The following is a 14229-nucleotide window of genomic DNA, read 5'->3' on the forward strand; positions in this document are numbered from 1 at the left end:
CAACACGAGTGATTGGTGCCGTGCGGGGGGGGGGGGGGAGATATAGGGAAGGGGTTCGAGTAGGAGGGAGGGTATAGTTGGATGGGTATACTCATGATGTGGTGTGGTTGGTTTTGGTTGATGTGGCTGTGGTTGTGGCTGTGGTTGTGGCTGGGGTGACTGTGGCTGGGGTGCCTGTGGCTGGGGTGGGTAGCACTGGGGAGTTGTGCTGGTTGTGGTCAGGCGGTGCAAGAGTCGGAAACAGTGCTGTCGGCTTTGGCAAAGGTATGTATGATGATGGGGTTCAGATTGGCTTGGGAGGTAGCACAGTGCTGTGCTTGGCATAGTATACTCATCGCCGTTGTCGCTGTCGTCGCCGGCGTCGTCGTCATCATCATCGTCGTCTTCATCAACGTCATCATCGTCATCGTCCCCAACATGCATGCACGCCTCACCTCACTCACTTTATCTTCACCCTCTGCTTCGCAGGTATGGCATGTGGATCACTTTGTGTGCACACACTGCAAGGAACCGTTTCCGAACCACAAGTTTGTGGCCCATGGAGGCATGCCGTACTGCACGCCGCACTACCTCGAGCTGTTTGGAGAAAAGTGCGCCGGATGTGGCCAGTATATCACCGGCGAAATGCTCAAATCGGGCGACGGCACTTCGTACCATCCACAGTGTATGGTGTGTGTCCGGTGCGAGTGCGTGCTCACCAACACGCAGTTCTACCTCATCGAGAGCAAGCTCTTCTGTGAGCCTTGCTCTATTAGCCAGCTACAGGACAACGGGACGATCGGTGACGGCTCGGCCGCGCCCGACGGCGACGGCCTCTCGGCCCGGGTCGACCTCCTTCCGTGCACCAAATGCGGCGAACTTATCACAGACATGATGGTCACCGCGCTCGACGCCAGCTATCACCAGTCGTGCTTTACCTGCGCCAACTGCTCGACCCTCCTCTCGGGCCCGTTTGCGAGCTCGCGGACCGGCCAGCCGCTGTGCGTCACGTGTGGCCAGCTGCTCGGCCAGCGTGCGCGGTTGGCTCCCAAGCGCTCGCTTTCGACAGGGGGCGACGAAGAGTCCGGAGTCCCGGCGTCGGCGCGCGCGGCTGCAGCCGCAGCCGTTGTCGCGCCGCCCGAGCCGGCCGCGTCGGCGTCGCAACCACCGACCCGTCCGGCGCGCTCGAGCTCGACCGCCGACCCAACGTCCCCGCTGCACCCGCTCAACGTACTCGACCATGACCTTGGCATCCTCACCGGCGCGCTGCAAGAGTACTGCGAGCGCGAGTCGGATGATGTTGTGTTTCTCAAGGGCGCGCTGACCAAGCTGCTACACTCGGTCAAGACACTAGTCGCTCTCGGCAAGGCTGCCAATCTCGACACCGGCCCAGTGTTTTCCGGAGCTGCGGCCGCCATCTCTACCGCCAAGAACATTGTTGTCAAGCCCGAAGAAAAGGCGGTGCACCTTGTCCCGTTTGACACCCAGCTCGGCAGCCTTGTGGCCGCCATCACGGCGCTCATCGCCGAGCTCCGCCGCATCACCGGCGTTGTCCGCCCGGTCGGATGGGAGGCTGCTGCGCCGGTCTTTGCCAACACCCCGCCAGGCTCCCGCCAGTCCATGCCGCCGCTGAAGGCGTCGGCGGCAGCCGGAACCGGTAGCAGCACTGACACACCGGCTGCGCCGCAGCGTGTTCCGCGTGCTCGTGGCATGTCCGAGACCGCACTGGCGTCCCAGCAGACCGCTGCCGCTGCTGCTGCTGCTGCTGCTCTTGCCGCTGTTCCTCCACAGCTTGATGCTGCAGGCAGCTCCGCTGAGCCTCCTCCTACCACCCGGACTGAGCAAGCCGAGTCACGAGCAGCAACGATCCACACATCGACGCCAGGAGACGAAGCCGTGGTGGCGCCCGCAGCCAAGTCGACGACAACGTCCAAGAGCGGTATGACCAAGACGCGAATGCAGATTGGCAATCGGCAGTTTGTGCACATGCGCGATGCCAAGCGGGCCAAGGCGTACACCTCGGTCTCAATGATGGGCTGGATGCGGAAGCGCGGCGGGCGGATGAAGACGTGGAAGGACCGCTGGTTTGTGCTACGCAACTGCGTGCTCTACTACTACAAGTCGCAGGTCGATACCACCCTCCTGATGGGCCACATCATCCTGCCCGAGTACTCGGTCAAGGCCGATGCAACGAGTGACACCGACCGCGAGCACTCTTTTGCGTTGGTCAAGGAGGGCGCGCGGACGTATGTCTTCTCGTGCTCAGACGCCAAGTCACGGCTCAAGTGGCTGAAGGTGCTCGGCGAGGCGACAGCCAAGGACCGGGCCGAAGTCGACGATGCGCATGTCGAGGCCATGGTCGCGTGCATGCTCGCTGGCCAGCCGCTTCCGCTCCGCGAGAGCTTTGCCGACAACCCGGACAAGGTGGTTATTGCCGAAGAGGTGGTAGTCGACGATGGCGTGGAGGAGCGCAACATCCTGGTGCTGGAGAACCAGCTGGTTGTGGCCGGCACAGTCCAGACCCTAGTCGAGCTGCTCTTCTTCCGGCACGGTGCTGATCCGCAGTACGTTGCCACGTTTTTCCTCTGCTACCGGCACGTCATGACGGCTGACGATCTCATGACCCGCATCCAGGTGTGCTTTGAGAGCCCGCCGGTGGATCCGCGCGACCGACTCGACGGTGGGACCGGGAGCGAGGAGGCTGTGTCGGAGATCCGGTTCCGGATCATGCAGGCGCTACAGATGTGGGTCGAGGGCCACTGGTATGACTTTCACGACGCGCCACACCTGGTCGACGCGCTGGAAGAGCTCATGGGCAAGGCGCAGAACCTTCAGGGCCACGAACAGGTCATGCGCGAGATGGCCAAGGAGCTGAAGGCGACGATCAAGCTGTCGCGGTCGGCGGCCAAGGCGGCAGTCAAAGCCGCCCGTAAGCGGGCCAACGACAAGGCGTCGGTCGCGGCGGCGGCCAAGAAAGCCAAGAAGCGGTCGATCATCAACTTTACCACCCAGGTTGAGTCGCCGATCGAGTTTGCCGACGAGATCACCCGGATCGACCAGGAGCTGCTTGAGGGCATCCGGCCCGAGGCGTTTACGCTCCAGCTCTGGGGCACCTACGCCGGCAACGAGTATGTGGAGGCGCTCAAGGACAAGCTCGACGAGCTTGTGGAGCGGTTCAACTTTGTCTCGGCGTGGGCCGGCTCGGAGACGGTGCTCAAGCCGGACCTCGAGTCGCGGGTGGCGACGCTCCGCGCGCTGATCGACATTGGCGACCGGTTGCTCGAGCTGCAGAACTACAACGCGCTCATGGCGCTGGTCTCGGGCCTCAATTCGGCGGCGATGCAGCGGCTCAAGAAGACGTGGGACGCGCTGCCGTCAAGCAAGCGTTCAGCGATGTCCAAGCTCGAGACGGTCATGGACCCGCAGAACAACTACGGGGCGTACCGTAACCGGAACAAGCCACTGACGGCCATTCCCTTTGTCGGCCTCTACCTCAAGGATCTCACGTTCCAGAACGACGGCAACCCCAAGCGAGTCGACGGCGGGCTCATCAACTTTGACAAGTGGCGCCACATCAACAACTCGGTCCGCTCCGTCCTCTCCTACGCCCCGCACTCGCTCAACATCCCGCGCCAAAAGGCCGCCGAGAAATATCTGGCCATCGCCCAGATCCTCGACGAGGACACGGCGTACAAGTACTCGCTCCTCGCCGAGCCACGCGCCAAAAAGGCCGCCGCCGCCGCCGCCTCATCGAGCGACGGCCAGAGTGTCCGGCTCATCGAAAAGTGGATGACCGAGTAAACGCACCAAGCTACGACGTCAGTGTCGGTAGCCGCGGGTGGCGGGCACCGCGGAGCGGCGGCGTAAAGCCTATCGACGTTGCCGCGCGCCCCCGGCCCGATCGTCTAGCTGCGCCCGGCGAGTGCGCCCGGCGGCGAGTGCGCCCGCGGAGTGGGATGCCGGTCGACGGGCCGCGGCCGAGCGCCAGCGCCGAGCGCGAGCGGAGCTCTTCGCGCGGCAGCGGCTCCGGGAGGCCCATCGACGAAGCCGGCCGATGCGGGACAGCAAAGTAGCCGAGCGCCGAGTCGTGCTGGATCCAGCGGACATGCGGCGCGTCGCGGTGCGGCGCCGCCTGCCACTCGCCGGCGGTCGCCAGAAGCGGTGGGAGGAGGATCTGCCCGCGCGACTCGGCCCGGAGGTGCGTGTTGTACATCGACCGCTTGTGCGACGCCGGGAGCTGGTCACCAGTCCGCTCCAGCGACCGACCAAACCGCGACTTGCGTCCCAGCGCACGCAGCGCCACGCTCAAGTCGCCGGCAAAACGTCCAGTGGCCGAGCGCGTCGAAGGCGCGCGGGTCATACCAACCGGCGGCGGTGCCGGCTCTGGATCGGTGGTGTGACCGCCAAGCAGTGCGTCGGCCTCGTTCGCCCTATTAGCCTCGGCCTCAAAGTCGTCCGCCAGCGACGACTTGGAGCCGGAACGCCGACCAAGGCGGCGGCGGACTTTCTGTCGCCGCCGCCGCCGGGCGGTGCCGCCCGACGACTCCGATCCGTCACTGTCGCCGTGCCCGTCGCCCGACTTGTCCTTGTCTCTCTTCTTCTTCTTCTTCCGCTTCTTCTTGGACGAGTCTCCACCCTCTGATGCCTCTGACGTTTCGGTTCGGGCCGTAGGCGGCGCAGAGCCATCTCCCTCTGCCGGCATCGCATCATCCGCCGACTCGCGGTGCTTCTTCTTCGACTTGCGCTTCCGCTTCCCGCCATCATTCGCCTCTTTCTCGTCGACGCGGCTGGCATCATCATCAGCCAACAACGACTTGTCCTTCTTCTTCCTCTTTGATCTTGACCGGCCGTTGCCTGTGGCCGCAGTGTCGGCACCGGCATCAGCGCCAGCGTCTGCATTGCCATCAGCACCTGCCGACTTGGACTTTTTGACCGACTTTGACTTGCCCGATTTGTCCGTTCTTGACTTGCGCCGTTTGCTTGAATGCCCGTCACCACCACCGCCGTCACCGCCACCGCCGTCACCGCCACCGCTGCCGCCTTTGCTGTTGGCTTGGCCAGCGCGAGCCGAGCCGGCCGAGCCGGTACCACCGGATGGCGCTGCTCCTGCCGACTTGCCCGAGCTGCGCTGTCTGCTACTGTTCCCTCCGTTCTCGCCCTTGCTCCCGCCGCCTTTGCTTGACCGGCGCTTCTTGCTTCGTCGCCTGCTCCCTTCGGGCATGACTGTGTGGCGCGGAGAAGGGGGACGGGGCGGGGGTGGCCGTTGAGCGGGAGTGAGGTGAGCAAATTGGCGATGAGCGTTGGAGGGGAGGGCAATGATTAGTTGAAGGAGAGTTAATCGAGGGCAATGATTAGTTGCAGGAATGTTAATCGAGGGTGATTGGGTGAAGGAGAGTTAATCGAGGGCAATGATTAGTTGAAGGAGAGTTAATCGAAGATGATTAGTTGAAGGAGAGTTAATCGAGGGCAATGATAAGCGGAAGAGAATCAATCGAAAGGTGCCGTCGTCGGCAGGTGGCGCGGGCAGGCAGGGAGGCAGGCAAGGCAAGACAGGGGGGGGACTGATCAGGGTTTACAGCGACTTCTTCTCTACCTGGACAGTGGTCACATGCATGCCTAGCTGTGACTTGAGGACATGCTCGACGCCGAGGCGGACGGCCTGCTCTGAGGCGGACGGCTCAGCGACGACGTGGACGGTGGCGACGGCCGTGGTCTCGTCCTGGCGCCACATATGGAGGTCCGAGGCGGCGACGACACCCGGGACAGCGTGGATGGCGTCGACGGCACGGGCGGTGCGGCGCGGAGTGACGCCGTTCGGCACCCGCTGAAGCAGGACGGCCGTGGCGTTTTGCAGCAACGGAATGACCGAGAGGAAGATGAGGACCGAGATGAAGATCGAGGTGATCGGGTCCGAGATGGTCCACCCAAACCACTCGATGAGGAGCGAGGAGATGATGACACCGACCGAACCAAGGGTGTCTGCGAGGACGTGGAGGAAGACGCCGTGCATGGAGATGTTCTCCTCGTCGTCGCCGCCGTCGCCGCCGTGTGAGTGCCCGTGGCCATTGCCGGCCTCGGCATCGCCGTGAGCGTGAGAGTGCCCGTGCGAGTGTCCGCCGCCGCCGCCGTGCGAGTGCCCGTGGTGGTCGTGGAAGGCAAAGAGGCCGACAAGGTTGACAACGAGGCCGAGAACGGCCACAAGGAGTAGCCGGTCTGTGCTCACGTCCTCGGGCGCAAAGAGGCGGGCGACCGACTCGCCGAGAACCGAAATGGCGATAAAGACGAGGAAGACGCCGTTGACGTAGCCTGAGAGAATCTCGTACCGTCCGTAGCCAAACGAGTAGACCGAGTTGGATGGCCACTGCGCCATGACCGTGCAGTAGAGTGCAATGGCCAGCGCGGTGCAGTCGAACAGCATGTGGAAAGCGTCGGAGAGGAGCGAGAGCGAGTTGGTCCAGAACCCATACACGAGCTCCACAAACATGAACAGCAGATTGACAACGAGAAAGCCAAAGATCTTGCGGGAGTCCTGACCGGTCACAATCTGCTTGAGTACCGAAGTGAAGACCGCGATCGATGATGTCGACAGGAGCGACCCGTCGCTCCGCGCCTCGCCCTTGCCGCGCTTCTTGCCCGGGACGTGAAGCAGGTCGCGGAGGCCGAAAATGACCGCGGCAGCGAGGGCGATCCCGCTCAGCGGCACGCTTCCGGTCCGCATAAACTCGATGCCCCCCGCTGTCGCCGCTGCCGCTCCAAACCCGAGCTGTGCCACAAACGACGGCGCAAGCACTGCCTTCTTCTCCAGCACCCGCACGTCGACATAGTAGTTGAACACAAGAAGGCCGAGCGCGAGGACCATCAGCTGGACCAGCCCCGAGAGTGAGCTCGGCGCAAGGCTTCCAAGCCAAGCCTCTCCTGCGCCGAGCCGCATGCCTTGTACCACGGCCGCGGGCAGGAGCAGTGCGCCCGAGAGCAGCGTCGAGAGCGCATGCAGCCGCTTAACCCCGTTGACCGCCACTCCCAGTCGCCGGCCAAGAAGCTTTTGCGCCACAGACGCCACAAGCGAAGCCACAAGCGCCATCACGCCCTTGGCCGCCGGCGACGCCAACAGGCTCCCGTCGCCACCGGCATCCGCCTCTGGAGTTGGAATGGCGCCGATTCCACCGACTCGCCCGCTCGCTACGGCGCACAGGACACTGACAAGGACAAGCGCACCGCGCATCCGCCCGCTCGACCACCGCTGCCCCGCCAGGCTGACGTCCTTGTCACCGCGCCCGCCCGCGGTGGGTACCTTGGCCACCAGCAGGCCAAGCGCAACCACAAAGGCAGTGTCGGTAAAGCCTGAGGCTATGACCGCCAGCAGCGGACCAAGCAGTTCGAGCGCAACAAGCCAGGCCATAAAGGCCGCGGCGCCGAGCACAGCGTGGACCGCGATCCATGCCCAGTCTGTCGAGTGGATGCGGCGGTGGTACGGAGCGAGCGGCCGCTGCAGCGCTGCAAACACCACGCCGGCTGTCACCAGCAGCGCAGCCGCAACAGACACTGTCTGCCCGCCATTGCCCACCAGCGCATAGCTCGCCGCGCTCCACACCGCCTTGGCCACCACCAGCAGGAACAGCAACGCAGTGTTGCTGTGACGAGCACACAAAGGGGAGAGGAGTCAGTGCCACGTTGAGGGAGATTAGGCCAGCCAGCGCCCGAGTCGATGACCGCCAGCCAGCGCCCGAGTCGATGACCGCGTGACCGCGCCCGCGCCCGAGTCGATGACCGTGCCCGAGTCGATGACCGTGCCCGAGTCGATGACCGCGCCCGAGTCGAAGACCGCAGCACCCACCATGACAGAACCAGCCAGCAGCCCCACCCAACCCATACCCATACCCATACCCACAGGTGCAACCATGAGTCTCTCCCTCTCCCCTCTCCTCCGACCCGTCCGTCTCCCTCTGCCTCTCCTCCGCCACACACACACACACACACACACACACATACACACACACACACACACACCTTCCCCTCACCACCCTCCCCCTCACCACCCACCCACCCACCATGACCAACATCCTCGTTACCTACCTCTCTTCTCGCTCTCGTCCTCCTCCAAGTCCCTGGCGTGAAAGCATGCTTGTCTGACCAAGGAGAAAGACACGCACTCGCAGCGAGTGACGTGGTGGCCGCCCAACGACGGATCGAACGCAGGCGACCGTGACGCCCGTGGATGGGCGCAGGCGATGGAGTCGGATAACGCTCATGCCACACAAACATGACTGCAGATCACATGTGATTGTGTGCGGCGTGTGGTAGGTGGTCTGGACGAGGTCTAGTGGTTGTGCTGTGGCTGGATCGAATGCTTGTGGCCGCCCAACAGGCGACCGTGACGCCCGTGGATGGGCGCAGGCGATGGAGTCGGATAACGCTCATGCCACACCAACATGACTGCAGATTACATGTGATTGTGTGCGGCGTGTGGTAGGTGGTCTGGACGAGGTCTAGTGGTTGTGCTGTGGCTGGATCGAATGCTTGTGGCCGCCCAACAGGCGACCGTGACGCCCGTGGATGGGCGCAGGCGATGGAGTCGGATAACGCTCATGCCACACAAACATGACTGCAGATCACATGTGATTGTGTGCGGCGTGTGGTAGGTGGTCTGGACGAGGTCTAGTGGTTGTGCTGTGGCTGGATCGAATGCTTGTGGCCGCCCAACAGGCGACCGTGACGCCCGTGGATGGGCGCAGGCGATGGAGTCGGATAACGCTCATGCCACACCAACATGATTGCAGATCACATGTGATTGTGTGCGGCGTGTGGTAGGTGGTCTGGACGAGGTCCAGTGGTTGTGCTGTGGCTGGATCGAATGCTTGTGGCCGCCCAACGTCGGATCGAACGCAGGCGACCGCATCGGCTGTCCGCCTTTGTTGCGGCAGCTGCGATCGGCCCGGTTTCGCACATGAGACGCCATCACGCTTTTACAACATGCCATCATCACTTCAACTATGCTCACACATACTCTATGATTGTCCATGCTCTGCGCTCACCCTCGTGGTGTCCCTTGTCCGACGCAGGCGCAAGCATCTTCAACAAGTCGTCCTCGCTACAAAAACAGCGATCATCCACACAGCAGCGCTCAGCTCGTCACACACCAGCCAACCTCGCGCCCACAACATCGTCTTCGCAAAGCACTCGCCGCCCACCTACGAGTAAAGATCACATGCTTGATGACGGGCGATGCTTAAATCTGAGCTTCAGCAGCCTGGTAACCGCGTCAGAGTACTGCAGCTGATGGCAGCGTTGCGCCCGGCCGACCGCGCGGCGCCAACTCGGCACGACAACCATCATCACCACCATCAGCAGCAGCAGCAGCAGCAGCAGCAGCAGCAGCAGCAGCAGCAGCAGCAATACGATTCCTCAACCGTCACCATCAACCGTCACCATCAGCCGTCACCATCAATCAGCCAGCCGCTGGCTCTACATCTGCCTCTGCCTCTGGCACTGCCTCTGGCACTCTGTCCTCACACACCCACCCAGCTCACCACCCGACTACTTACCGGTCCACTGACGGGCAGTATGAGCGGGGATGAGGACGTCATGACGACTGCCAAGAACTTTGTCCGCACACGCATCATCAACCCATTCAAAGCCCTTCGCGGACGAGTGGTACGTCACCGAGTGGGTGGAGGGGGGGGGGGGGGGGAGGGGGGGGAGAGGGGGCAGGGGCTCCCTCCGCCCAGCCAGGGTCGACTTGACGACCTGGTCCGACACAGCCTCAAGCGACGCGTGTGAGAGCAGAGGAGGAGGTAAGGTGGGAGTATGGACTTACCTGTTGTGTGTGCTTCGGTATTGGGGTGTTCGGTGGCGTTCGGGTGGGGGCCTGTGGGGCTTGTGGGGCTTGTGGGGGGGGGGGTTGCCTGGGGGGGGGGGGGGGTGGTCGGGGCTGGTCGCTGGTTTATGATTGTTTGTTGTTGGATTAATCGTTGGTCCTCGGCTGCCCTGCAAATCATGCTGCTCGCTCCTTGCTGCTCGCTCCTTGCTGCTCGCTCCCTGCTGCTCGTCCACTCGCTTGCTCACTCGCTTTATGGTCCTCGAGAGTGATGGCAGATGCTCGAACAAGCGATCTTCTTCGGTCTCATTGTGGCCAACGCGTTCATTCTGTGGAAGACGCTGACGGTGGTCTCCGGCTCCGAGTCGCCCATTGTTGTGGTGCTCTCGGGCTCGATGCGCCCGGCCTTTGACCGTGGCGACCTCCTCTTTCTCACCATGGGATCTTCTCCGCTCCGGGTCGGCGAAATCGTAGTCTACGCTCTCCCAGGCCGGGCCATCCCCATCGTCCATCGCATTGTATCGCTACACGAGTCGCGATCGTCCGGCAAGGTCGACCTGCTGACAAAGGGCGACAACAACGACGTCGACGACCTTGGCCTCTACCCTCGCGGCGTCTGGTGGCTCCATCGAGAGAACATCATCGGCCGCGCAGGCGGCTTTGCCCGCGGCGCTGGCGTCATGACCATCGCCATGAACGACATGCCCCAGCTCAAGTGGGCCATGATCGGCGGCCTCTTCTTGTACGTCCTCCTCAATCGCGACGGCTGAGCCCTCCCCCTTGCCTGGTGGCTCTCAACGTGTAAACGCCCTTCCTACCTAGCTAGCCGAGGGGCATGGCCCGTCGCATCACTTTGCATTCCATCACACTCTCGATAGCCGGCCGAGCAGTTGCTCCGCTGGCTCGACGGCTTGAGAAATTTCCTCGACTTTACGTTGCTGGCCTTTGTACCAACACATCGTGCCGATTGGCATGGTGATCCGCGTATACATGGGCGCCCATCGATAGCTCGCTTCACACACGATGATCAAGGCAGTCGTGGCAACACTCGTCTGTTTTTTCGATCAAATTATGGGCAATTGGCGGAAGGCTGTGCCGACATCGCCGCGGGCGTCACCCGAGCCGAGCAGCTCGACGACGGGCGGAGTTACCAAGGCTAAGGATGCGCTTGGTACAGGAGCTGGCAAGCCGAAAAAGGGCAACCGCAAGCCTGCTTCCCGTGGCAACAAGTCAGGTCGGGCATGGAAGCCAAAGGCTGTACGTACCTTCCTCCATCCTCCTATTCATGCCCCCTCCCCCTCTTTCCCCCTCCCTCTCCCCCCTCGCCAGGATCACAAAGGATGGATGGACGTGTGGACGCCCCCTCCCCCCCCCCCCTCCCTCCCTCCCCCCTCCATGAGCAGACCGGCATCACCTATGGACCTCTCACCATGGCATATACTCACTCACATACATCATTTTCACATCATGTCATCTTGGCTATGGATGCTTTATATCGCGGTTGTGGATAATGCTCGGAATCGCCCGTATGCGCTGCTTCTGGTCGTGACGTGCGGCGGCGGCGGCGGGGGGACGGGGTGACCGGCAAACCGCCCTCATCACCTGCATCACCTGCATCACCCGCATCACCTTCATCACCCGCATCACCTGCATCACCCGCATCACCTCCTCATCACCCACACCACCCACACCACCCTCATCACTACCCACACCACCCTCATCACCTCCTCATCACCCTCACTATCTCAGAAGTCGAGGGCATCGGCCATGCATCAGGGCAAGGGCCTCCATCAGGGGACCAAGGTCAAGCTGAGCAAGGAGAAGGCTGAGCGGGCTCGGCGTGAGGCGCTGCGCGAGCTCAAGGAGCAGGCTCGGGCTGAAAAGGAGAAGGAGATCCTTCGCATCAAGCAGGCTCGCAAGCAGAGGGCCTTCAACAAGGCAAGAGCCGAGATGGTCCAGAAGGTCACAAACTCGACGACTCTCGGCCGTCTCTCGGCACGCCAGAAGCGCGAGATCGCAAAGCGGACAGAGGTTCTGCGTCTCTCTTACTTTGGCCTCGAGGAGACCGCAAAGGGCACCCTCTAGCCTTTCCTCCGTTCTGTCGCGGCTGCGCGTACCTTCACTCACCTCCGTCTTGCATCTGGCGCTGGCCGTCATCGTCTGCGCCGCGCTTCAGGTCGACGCTGTGCGTCACGCCTACCCTCGCCACCACTCCCGATCTCCCTGCCAACCACCCAGCCGCCCATGTCTGGCCTGTGCAGGCCACACCACCAAACACCAACATACACATCCTCTCCCCAAAGCCACACCGCGCCAGTCAGATGTGTGCCAACCAAACTCCGGACGCGTGCGACCCGCGGCAAGCATCTCGGTAGTATCGACCTCGCGGCGGCGAGCAGTGCGGCGGCGCGATAAGCCTCTCGCCGCCTTCGCCATTCCAATGGAGGGCTTTATCCAGCAGCAGTGGTGGTTCGAGGGCGTAGTGCTCTCACGGCGGCAGCTGTTTGCCTTGGCGGCGGCGGTGGTGCCTGCTGGCTTGTCGTTCCTGGGCCCAAACTGGGTGCAATCCTCCTCGGCATTTCATCTCCTTCTCCTGCTGCGGCCGAGTTTGTCCGAGACGAGCGCGAACACCGCGGCGCTGCTTTTCGACACTCCTCTGCGTCTCGGCGCTTGACGCGCGGTCGAACAGGGAGACGATCGCAAACATGGCGCTGGTGGTCCTCGTTGGCAACAGAGTCATAGGCGTGGTGCTGGTCGGCACGCGTGCAAGTTGTGCGGAAGGGAAGGCGTCATGACGAGCGGCTATCCGCGCCCGGCGCGGTGGACGGCGTTGCGGGCATCGGAGGCGGCACCGAGCGAGAGCGAGCGGCGACGGCTCAGAGAGGATGAGCTCGCGGCCGGGGCGTCAATGGTGACGTGAACGTCGCGGATGGAGAGCTCTGCCGGTGGTGTGCGGCCAGGACCGTCGATGGTGGGTGGCTCGCGCGGGTCTGCGGGACCAAAGTCGGGAACGACGGCGGCGGCGACGGGCGGGGCCTGGCCGGGGATGCGGTTAAGGAACATGGAGATGACCCAGCCGTCAAGGCCGCGGTCGGGCCACTCAATGTGGTACGAAGTAAACGCGCGCGAGCGGACGACGTCGCCGGTGGCAACGACTTCTGTGCCCTCGGGGATGAGGGCAACGACGTCGCCACGAGGCTCGGCACGGAGACGGAGGCCTTCGGCGGCAGTGCCCATGACGACGTAGCGGATGCCGCGGTGGGTGCCAGTCAGCTCGCCAGCGCGCTCGTAGTCTGCGGTAACGAGGGTAAACTTGAAGCGGGCCTTGGTGGCGTCGTCGAGGTCGATGGCGTCAAACTCGGCGTGGGTGAGGAGAGCGGAGCGGAAGGCAGTGACGTCTGCCGAGGCCCAGTCGAGCTTGGCGCCGCGGAGGTCTGCGCCGGTGAAGCGGGCGTTGGCGAGCGCGGCCGCCGTCAGGTCTGCGCCGCGTAGGTCCGAGCGCTGCAGCTTGGCGTACTCGAGGTTGGCGGACGAGAGGTCCGCGCCGGCGAGGCAAGCCTGCTGAAAGTAGGCGTTGCGCGCCGAGGCCGAGACGAGCGACGCTTGCGAGAGGTCAGCCTGCGAAAAGTTGGCCTCGTTGAGGATGGCGTCGTCCAGCGAGGCGTGCGGAAGGCAGGCCTTGCGGGCGTCGACGTTGCTGAGCGCGGTGCCGACGAGCGAGGCGTGGGCCAGGAGCGCGTCGCGCAGGTCAGCCGCAACCATCAGCGCTTGGTCGAGGACGGTTCCGGTCAGGTGCGCGCGCTGCAGGTTTGCGCCCGACAAGTCAAGGCAGGCCAGATCGAGCTCGTTGAGTCGCACACCGCGGAGCGAGGGCAGCCGCGGATTGGTCTCGCCCGACTCAACAATGACAGCCTGGGGGGTGGCGAGGGAAGCGCCGGATGTGGCCGGATCGGACGGGATGACGATGCGGCGAGAGGAGAGCGCGCGGCTCGAGCCGCTGCTCACATGATCCGACGACGCTGGTGCCCAGCCTGAGGAGACAAGAGCAGCCACAAAGTGAGCGCGAGTAGCAAAGTCGGGCGTGGCCTGAAGAGCCGAGACCAGCGGCTCGATGCCGAAAAAGGCAGCGTCTTGCAAGAGCGTCGACTTTGCCACGGATGGCGGGAGCGGCGATGGGAGGGTGTTTGAGCGGAGATAGGAGAGAATGACGGAAAAACAGTCCGGATTAGCATCCAATAAAATATTTCCTTCCTTGTCACAACTTGAGCCCATGTCACTCGTGACCAGCGAGGCGAGGAAGGAGTTTGGGTGGAGGGTGAGGGTGGCGTGGGTGGTGACAAACACACGCCCGCCGACGTTGAGCGAGACCCACCGAGCCGGGAGGCCCGACGACGAGCTTGGCTCAGACGGAGAGGAGGAGGAGGACATGGGGGTGG

General features: G+C 63.3%; 6 protein-coding genes across 6 annotated transcripts in view; 3 read left to right on the forward strand and 3 right to left on the reverse strand.

Annotated features, from left to right (window-relative positions):
* Nucleotides 1-3796, forward strand: part of AMSG_07099 (Ras GTP exchange factor) — a gene marked incomplete at its 5' end in the record, with an annotated part of 4073 nt that extends 277 nt beyond the window's left edge. Inside the window, one exon of the mRNA XM_013901121.1 lies at nt 327-3796. Coding sequence (XP_013756575.1) covers nt 327-3780 — 3454 coding nt within the window. The 3' untranslated portion in view covers nt 3781-3796. The remainder of the gene's footprint in view (nt 1-326) is intronic.
* Nucleotides 3797-3884: 88 nt separating this feature from the next.
* On the reverse strand, nt 3885-5200 carry AMSG_07100 (uncharacterized protein; the record flags this gene model as incomplete). The annotated part of the gene is made up of 2 exons (XM_013901122.1): nt 3885-3987; nt 4023-5200. 2 exons carry the CDS (start codon nt 5198-5200, stop codon nt 3885-3887), a joined length of 1281 nt encoding a protein of 426 aa, XP_013756576.1.
* Nucleotides 5201-5534: 334 nt separating this feature from the next.
* On the reverse strand, nt 5535-7816 carry AMSG_07101 (zinc transporter 5; the record flags this gene model as incomplete). Its single annotated transcript, XM_013901123.1, has 2 exons — nt 5535-7610; nt 7716-7816. 2 exons carry the CDS (start codon nt 7814-7816, stop codon nt 5552-5554), a joined length of 2160 nt encoding a protein of 719 aa, XP_013756577.1. The 3' UTR covers nt 5535-5551.
* Nucleotides 7817-9516: 1700 nt separating this feature from the next.
* On the forward strand, nt 9517-10611 carry AMSG_07102 (signal peptidase complex I). Its single transcript, XM_013901124.1, has 2 exons — nt 9517-9630; nt 10072-10611. The coding sequence occupies exons 1-2, from the start codon at nt 9541-9543 to the stop codon at nt 10561-10563; spliced, it is 582 nt and encodes a 193-aa protein (XP_013756578.1). The 5' UTR covers nt 9517-9540; the 3' UTR covers nt 10564-10611.
* Nucleotides 10612-10843: 232 nt separating this feature from the next.
* On the forward strand, nt 10844-12107 carry AMSG_07103 (uncharacterized protein). The gene is made up of 2 exons (XM_013901125.1): nt 10844-11050; nt 11543-12107. The coding sequence occupies exons 1-2, from the start codon at nt 10865-10867 to the stop codon at nt 11876-11878; spliced, it is 522 nt and encodes a 173-aa protein (XP_013756579.1). The 5' UTR covers nt 10844-10864; the 3' UTR covers nt 11879-12107.
* A 488-nt stretch (nt 12108-12595) lies between these two features.
* Nucleotides 12596-14221, reverse strand: AMSG_07104 (BTB/POZ domain-containing protein; the record flags this gene model as incomplete). Its single annotated transcript, XM_013901126.1, has 2 exons — nt 12596-13939; nt 14078-14221. 2 exons carry the CDS (start codon nt 14219-14221, stop codon nt 12596-12598), a joined length of 1488 nt encoding a protein of 495 aa, XP_013756580.1.
* Nucleotides 14222-14229: the final 8 nt, after the last annotated feature.

Source organism: Thecamonas trahens (genome assembly GCF_000142905.1).
Source record: "Thecamonas trahens ATCC 50062 unplaced genomic scaffold supercont1.31, whole genome shotgun sequence".
NCBI classification, from domain to species: Eukaryota; order Apusomonadida; family Apusomonadidae; genus Thecamonas; species Thecamonas trahens.

What these genes read in the sequence shown, in the direction of transcription:
- AMSG_07103 (XM_013901125.1), top strand. Translation starts at nt 10,865, where the DNA reads ATGGGCAATTGGCGGAAGGCTGTGCCGACATCGCCGCGGGCGTCACCC. An exon ending in GGGCATGGAAGCCAAAGGCT is followed by an intron (nt 11,051 to 11,542) that starts GTACGTACCTTC and finishes TCACTATCTCAG; the next exon opens with AAGTCGAGGGCATCGGCCAT.
- AMSG_07102 (XM_013901124.1), top strand. Translation starts at nt 9,541, where the DNA reads ATGAGCGGGGATGAGGACGTCATGACGACTGCCAAGAACTTTGTCCGC. An exon ending in AAGCCCTTCGCGGACGAGTG is followed by an intron (nt 9,631 to 10,071) that starts GTACGTCACCGA and finishes GAGTGATGGCAG; the next exon opens with ATGCTCGAACAAGCGATCTT.